The 7,836-nt window shown below is 53.0% G+C and overlaps 1 protein-coding gene across 1 annotated transcript; it reads left to right on the top strand.

Annotated features, from left to right (window-relative positions):
- Nucleotides 1–4,912: 4,912 nt before the first annotated feature.
- Gstp1 (glutathione S-transferase pi 1) lies at nt 4,913–7,619 on the top strand. The gene is made up of 7 exons (XM_046444579.2): nt 4,913–5,027; nt 5,325–5,360; nt 5,637–5,743; nt 5,853–5,940; nt 6,216–6,319; nt 7,095–7,202; nt 7,352–7,619. Coding segments are annotated over exons 1-7 (633 nt in total). The 5' UTR covers nt 4,913–5,026; the 3' UTR covers nt 7,541–7,619.
- The last annotated feature ends 217 nt before the right edge of the window (nt 7,620–7,836 follow it).

The raw sequence follows: 7,836 nt of genomic DNA, 5'->3' as shown, positions 1-7,836 counted from the left end.
GAGGAGCCAGCACAGGACCCAAAGAAAAAGGTATTTCTCTGTCTCTGTATGATTATTTTGTGCAGCCCAGTTCACCTGGAGTGACCCTGACTGTTTAGTCATGAGATGTGACACTCCTTTGCCCAATCCAAAGACTGTCCATTCTTCCCATGTCCCCCCCTCCCCCATCATAGATCAGCATCCACTAATCTGAGAAAACATTCAGTCTTTAGTTTTTTGGGATTGACTTACTTCACTTAGCATAGTATTCTCCAACTCTATCCATTTACCTGCAAATGCCACAATTTTATTCTCTTTTAAAGCTGAGTAATATTCCATTGTGTATATTAACCACAGTTTCTTTATCCATTCGTCTATTGAAGGGCATCTAAGTTGGTTCCACAGTTTAGGTATTGTGGATTCAGCTGCTATAAACATTGGTGTGGCTGTGTCACTATAGTATGCTGATTTTAAGTCCTTTGGGAGGAGTGGGATAGCTGGGTCAGATGGTGGTTCCATTCCAAGTTTTCTGAGGAATCTCCACACTGCTTTCCAAAGTGGTTGCACCAATTTGCAGTCCCACCAGCAATGTATGAGTGTACCTTTTCCCCACATCCTCTCCAACGCTGATTATTGCTTCCATTCTTGATAATTGCCATTCTGGCTGGAGTGAGATGAAGAGTATTTTTGATTTGAATTTGATGAGACACATTCTTTTTTTTTTATTTTTTTTTAATATTTATTTTTTAGTTTTCGGCGGACACAACATCTTTGTTTGTATGTGGTGCTGAGGATCGAACCCGGGCCGCACGCATGCCAGGCGAGCGCGCTGCCGCTTGAGCCACATCCCCAGCCCGAGACACATTCTTTTTTAATATTTATTTTTTAGTTTTAGGTGGACACAATATCTTTATTTTTTTTAATTTTTATATGACACTGAGGATCGAACCCAGTGCCTCATGCATGCTAGGCGAATGCTCTACCACTGAGCCCCAGCCCCAGCCCAAGAGAGACACTGTCTTACTAAACTGGGAAGAGAAGGGAATTTCTTGAACTGATGAGGCTTCCATGCCAAAAATCTAAAGCTGGCACTAGACACGATGATCCTCAGCCTCAATAGAAGAAGTAAAGGTAGGGAGAAAGGAGACAGAGAAAAGGAAAAAGACTGTAGCTGTGAATCTGAAAGCTCCTGTGGTCAGACTTACTCTCCAGATCTGATTTTCCTCCAGGCCCGTCTCTCTCAAATTTCTGAGAAATTTACAAATGTTAGAGTTACTGTACATTTGCTCATCTATAAAAATTGTCCTATTTTTATTAAAGCTCAAATGTACTGTTCACTTGTGCAATGTATTTTCAGATTAGATAAAACAGAAATGTGTATTTTACAAATCTGTACTATAAACCCATTCCAAGCATTAACTAGGTAGTGCAGATAATGTCAACCTCAAGCTCCTGGAAAGAACCAGAACATCATAAACAACCTGTGACCCATGATCAGAGAACTGAGTTCACCATCTGATGTTCCCAAATACAGCCCAAGTTCATCCCTGGTAAAGTTTTCTTTAAAAGAAGAGTCGTAGCCAGAAGAAGTGGCACATGCCTGTAATCCCAGGAACTCAGGAGACAGAGGCAAGAGAACCCCAAATTCAAGCCCAGCCTGGGCAACTTAGTGAGACCCTGTCTCAAAATAAAAAGATCCGGGGGTGTGGCTCAGTGACAGAGTTCTAGGGGTGATTTCAATCTCCAATACTTTAAGGGGGAGGGGGGGAAGATACAAAGTATCTAGAATGTAGAAGAAGGAGCCAAAAAAATTTTTTTGAGCCAACTTTTTTGACAGAATATTTTGCTAAAGGAAAGAGAATCTGAACAAATAAATATTCCATCAAGATGTGCATGTTCTCCACATTCATCTCCCAATGTCATACGATGCTAACCAAAGTTCCAGCTGGAGTTCCCTGAGAGATTTGATAAATTTACTAAAGCATTTTGCTAGCTGTACAAAGATCCACAAATTACTAAAAAAAGAAAGAAAGAAAAGTCTGGAGGGTAGGCTTTTTTCCCTCCAAGATTGAAAAAACCAAAATAATAAAAACATCTGTGGCCTTGGCACAAGAACAGACAAGGAGAGGATGAACGGAAGAGAAGAGAGGACCAGCAGGCAAGCTGGCAGGGAGAGGGACTGGACATCTATTAAGCCAGGTGACGTTGGAAGAGACAGCTCTTTATGTTCAGAAAACCAAAACTGGATTCCTACCTAACGGCCCATGCAAAGGTGGCCCCTAGATGGTTCGCTGTAGACGTGAAGATCGAAAGACAAAATTAAGCTGGGCATGGTGGCGCATGCCTGTAATCCCAGAAGCTGGGGAGACTGAGGCAGGAGGATCATGAGTTCAAAGCCAGCCTCAGCAATGGTGAGGCACTAAGCAACTCAGTCTCTAAACAAAAAATACAAAATAGTGCTGAGGATGTGGCTCAGAAAGTGCCCATGAGCTCAATCCCCAGTATCAAAGGAAAAAAAAAGACAAAATTAACAAAAGACAGTGCAGGAGGGTACTGTTGCAGTGGGGCAGGAATAAAAGACTTAAAAGTTTCAAAAGCATAACAGGTAAGCACTGACCCCTCCCCCCGCTTTCTGCAGAAAGAAAAAATTTTAAAGAAAACTTGATGAATTTGATTATGCTAAAATGAAGAGTTTTGTTAAATGAAAACACACCGTGGGCAAAATTAAGAGGCACTTAACAGAACAAAGAAGGTGTTTGTGATGTCTAAAGCCAATAGGACATTAATATCTAGAATAAATGAAGATCTTGTGCAAGTCAACAGAAAGTCGGCAAAAACCCCAAAGAAAATGGCCGGAGGATCTGAACTGGCAATTTCCAAAAGACAAAAACTAAATCCAATAAACACACGAAGAGATGATCCAAATCCTTAGTAATGAAAAATGGGGCAGAAGAGGTCTAACAGCTGGGTGTGGGGTGGTGGGTGGATCCTTGGGGAAGCTACCTGGTTCTACTTATGCAAATCAGGGTTTCATACCTGGGGTACACCAGGGGCTCCCCTCCCAGCCACCCTGCAGACATGGTAGAAGTGAGAGTGGAATGGTGGGTAAAAATGCATAAATGGATGCATGCAGATAAGAGAGAGACCTGCCTAGACCAGCCATATAACTGACTAGGAACTGAGGAGCATGGTAACACCCCCCATCTACACAAGCCCACGTCTAGAGCTTGCAGGCCATCAGGGAGGCCCAGAACCACTGTGGGACAAGAGAGGGAGCCCAAAAGTTTCAGTGACTCATGGGAATATCTTATGGTCTTAGGGCACAGGGACAGAGTGGAAAATGCTCCTGCACATCCCAGTGCAAACGAGGAAACTGACTTGGGCTAATCTAAGTGATCAGAGTACTAGAGGTGAGAAGGGGGCAGTGACCTGGGCTAGGGTAGTGGCAGGTGAGGGGTGGGGGGAAGGTGGGAGGGGTGAGACCAATTACGAGCACCCACGCCTCCTGCTTTTATGGCCCAGATCCTGGCTTCAGCCTGTAGGAGAAAGGCCAGGGCAGGGGGGTGGCTGCAGGAGCAAGCAGTCCCAGCCAGACGACCAGGGCCAGGTCCCCCTGCCCCTGGCAGCTCTGGATAGCCCAGTGGAGACCTCCTTTGTGCTGCGCGCGCGCGCGTGTGTGTGTGTGTGTGTGTGTGTGTGTGTGTGTGAGAGAGAGAGAGAGAGAGAGAGAGAGAGAGAGAATATGAGTGTGAATGGCTCTTTGTGTGCATGGATGTGTGCGCCTGAGCATGTGACAGCAAGCTGTGAACTAGTGTGTGTCTACTGGCTAGTGTTTCCGCAGTGGCTCAAGCTCAGCACCACATACAAACAAAGATGTTGTGTCCACCAAAAACTAAAAAATAAACATTAAAAAAAAAAGGAGTAGATTACTTTTGAAAGGGCCCCAGAATTGGCTGCAAGGAAACAAAGTAGCAAAAGGGCACAGCTTTCAATTTTTTTAATATAAAACTGCAACATAGTTTCTTTGCTTTTGGGGGGGGTAGTTTATTGAATTGAAGGTCATACCTTGAGGATTGGGGAAGGCAATTGCTTTTAACTCAAACAAGCAAATTAAAGAAGAAAGATGAAAACAGATCGGGTGTTAAGGGTGGGAGGCACCGGCAGGACACCTGTAGGGAGGAGGCTGGTTGTGTGCGCATGGGAGAACCCAGGCAGAGACACACAAGGCAGACGTGGAGAGTGTTCTCTGGCCCAGGCACAACCTCGGCCCAGCCCTTCCTGGGCAGAATTTTTAGCACAACCTTGGCCCAGCCCTTCCTGGGCAGAATTTTACCTCTGCTCCCAAACAGTGCCTGTCCCTACTTGTGCCACCTCTGGGTGGGCCTTTTCCAGAGGGCTCACCCTCTGTCCCCTCACCAGTTGGCACAGGGGAATGGCTGCCCATTAGCAGCTCTTGGAGTCCCTCTGAGCTTGCGGAAGCCCCAGCGGGACTTTGTGGGCCACACGTGCAGGCGCAGGTGGGTGCAGGGTCTGTCTCCTCCCAGCCCTTCCCCAAGCGCAGCTGCACCGAGGGCCCTGGCCGCCTGCCATGAGGAAATGAGGCTCCGCCTTCCACACCCATCTATCGTGGTCTGGTACCGAGCGCCTCCCCCACCCCCGTCTCTGCTCTGGGTGGGCTGTGGTCGGGGATGTGGAAGAGAAAGAATCGAGAGGTGCTCTCCCGAGTGCTCCAGGCTCAGCTGAGTCCTGTCTGGGTTTCTTTGTGCCTGGTGGGGACCCCATCCCACTGGCGCCTGGACTCACGAGGCCCAGCAGGGAACATGTGACCCGCAAACGCGGCTGTCTCGCGTCCAGCGGGCGGGGACGGGACGAGCCGGGGGGCCGCCGCTGGTCAGGACTCAGCGGCCAGCGCGGTGACTCAGCAGCAGGGGCGGAGCGGGGCGGGACGCCCCTTATAAGGCTCGGCTGCCACTGGGCCTGCGCCGAGCTCCGCCGCCGTCGTCCACGCACTCAGTGTCGGTCCCGCTCTGCTGACCGCGCAGCAGCCAGTGAGTCCGCGTCGTCTAGTCTCCAAGGGCTCCCAGGATGCTGTTGGCGCGGGGCCCGGGCTACCCGGGGACTCGGAGCTCCCAGCACCGGGCAGCTCCCACCCAGTGCCCCAGTGGGACTCAGGGGTCTCAGGGCGTCCCCAGCGCGGAGCTGGGAGCTCTCAGGGGGCCCAGAGCAGGGACTGGCCCTGGGGAGGGGGCGGGTGCACTCTCCGCCCAAGTCCCCACTGGAGCGGACGGAGTGCACCCGCCCCACAAGACACGCAGGGATCTAACTGTCTTCTCTCCCCGCTCTAGTGCCGCCCTACACCATTGTCTACTTCCCGGTTCGAGGTAGGAGTCTTCGGCCGCAGGGATGGGAGGTACAGGGTGGTATCTGCAGCCCCTGGCCCCTCGCCCACCTGCAAGAGGCCCCACCCACCCTTGCCTCTCCATGTGGCTGCAAGGCCTGGTCTCCTTTGCCATGCCCAGGTCTCTCCCCCGTATTCTGTGAATCAATTGGAGTCTCCTTTCCAGTGACCCCTCCCCTCTCTCCTTCCTCTGGTTCCCCTGAGGCTGGGTCTCTGGGCTGTCCCTCAACCCACCCACCCCGTCCTGACCCCCACCCAGGGCGATGCGAGGCCATGCGCATGCTGCTGGCTGACCAGGGCCAGAGCTGGAAGGAGGAGGTGGTGACTCCGGATACCTGGCAGCAGGGCTCTCTGAAGGCCTCCTGTGTGAGTGACCATACTTCTGTGGGAGCATGAGCTGGGCCTTAGAGGGGCTGCAACTAGGGCAAGTGGCAGCCAGGCTTGGTGGCCCTCACGGAATCATGTCATCCCCCAGGTGTATGGGCAGCTGCCCAAGTTCCAGGACGGGGACCTCAACCTGTACCAGTCCAATGCCATCTTGCGTCACCTGGGCCGCTCCTTGGGTGAGTCCTGAGGACCATGTGTGGCCTCCCAGTCTGGAGTGGATGCAGTTGAGACATGCAGAAGCTGTGCCCTTTGCCCAGGGGGCTGCCCAGGCCCACCTCCCTCCTTGCCCTGGGCCAGGCTGCCTCTCAGGAGCTCTGAGCACCTGCAGTGTGTTAGGCTCAACTGTGCCTCCATCTGTGTCCCCTTCCCCTCCCAAGCCGAGGCCCACCGAGAGCCACATGCCTGTGTTGATCAGGCGCCACTCATGCTGTCTGCTCCCCTGACCCCCCAGGGCTCTATGGGAAGGACCAGCGGGAGGCAGCCTTAGTGGACATGGTGAATGATGGCGTGGAGGATCTTCGCTGCAAATATGTCACCCTCATCTACACCAACTACGTGAGCCTGGGCACTGGGAGTAAAGGAAGAAAGGGGCTTCTTCTGTCCTGACCCCCCACCCTCATGTGGTTCTGGTTGATCCCTATGCCAGTCAGAGTGCCGAGGCTGGGTCAGGCTCAGTGCTGGGGCCCAGGGACCTTCATGGGCAAGACAACCCTCACTCATCCTCATTGCCAGGGATGAGCCAGACTAGTAACAGTAGCGGTGGCAGAGTGCAAGCCCAGGAAGCCTCTGGCAAGACATGGGTCCCCTGGCCTCTGCTGGGCCGGGGCTTCCTGGAGCAGCCTGAGGAGGAGGATCTGTTGCCGGTTTCTGGAAGGAGATGCTGGCAGTTTTGATGGGCAAGGCATGCAGATCTGGAGCATCAGGACCAGTTTAGCAGAGGCCGGGAGCAGGCAGGCACTCACCAGTGTGTGTGTGAGGCCTGGGTGTGGAGCTGGAGCATGAGGAGACAGAGGTGGGGGACAGCAGGCCAGGTCCTGAAGGCCTTGGGCTCTCCTGTGGGCAGTTCTAAGCAGGCTGTGTCTGCTTGGGAGATCTAGAAGAATCCTCCAGGGAAGCCAGCTGGGCAGCCTTTGCAGATCCCAGTGGGGAGAGGAAGGTGAACAGAGTGGAGAATTAGCTGAACTGGAGGCACTTGGAGTAACCTGGGGAGCAGCCAGGCTCCCGTCTCTGGCCTGCCCACCGTGGGCAGCAGAGGGGGTGCATCTCGGGGGCAGCAGGGGCTTGGGTGCGGGTGTGGAGGATGATCGCAGCCCGGGCTTCCTCCTGCCAGGAGGCTGGCAAGGAGAACTACGTGAAGGCACTGCCCGGCCACCTGAAGCCTTTTGAGAACCTACTGTCCCAGAACCAGGGAGGCAAGGCCTTCATCATTGGGGACCAGGTGAGGATCTGGCCCTTCTGGGACACCCCCTCCTTGTGAATGGAAACCGGCAGAACCATTCACACAGCCCAATGGGGTAGTCCTGGGGGGTGGGCTCCGCTCTCTGCCTCCGTCCTGCTCCCACCAGCTGAGACCCACCTTCCCCGCAGATCTCCTTTGCTGACTACAACCTGCTGGACTTGCTGCTGATCCACCAGGTGCTGGCTCCCAGCTGCCTGGACGCCTTCCCCCTGCTCTCGGCCTACGTGGCGCGCCTGAGCGCCCGGCCCAAGCTCAAGGCTTTCCTGGCCTCCCCGGACCACGTCAACCGCCCCATCAATGGCAATGGCAAACAGTGAGGCTGCAGTGAGGGCTGCTGGGCCCTCCCAGAGGCGGGCTGCTTGCTCCCTTGAGACCAATAAAATTTCCACGACAGATGCTGCAGCGTGAGCGTTGTTTTTTGGGCAGAGGGCTCTGGGACCCTCGCTTGTCGGGCTGGGAAAGGTACAGACTGGAGAAACTTGCATCCAAGGCCCAGAGTTTCTTCCTGGAGCCTGCAACCCAGGCAGTTCACTGAAACAGGAAGCAAGAAAGACAGGAAATGAAAGTAAACAGGGGCGAGTACTCACAGCCATCGTCCAGAGGACGCCACGGT

Source organism: Marmota monax, unplaced genomic scaffold (assembly GCF_021218885.2).
Source record: "Marmota monax isolate L192 unplaced genomic scaffold, Marmota_monax_Labrador192_F-V1.1 WCK01_AAM20220418_F8-fsc00038, whole genome shotgun sequence".
NCBI lineage: Eukaryota > Metazoa > Chordata > Mammalia > Rodentia > Sciuridae > Marmota > Marmota monax.
Note: the sequence above shows the minus strand (reverse complement) of the source record. Positions and strands in the feature narration are given on the sequence as shown.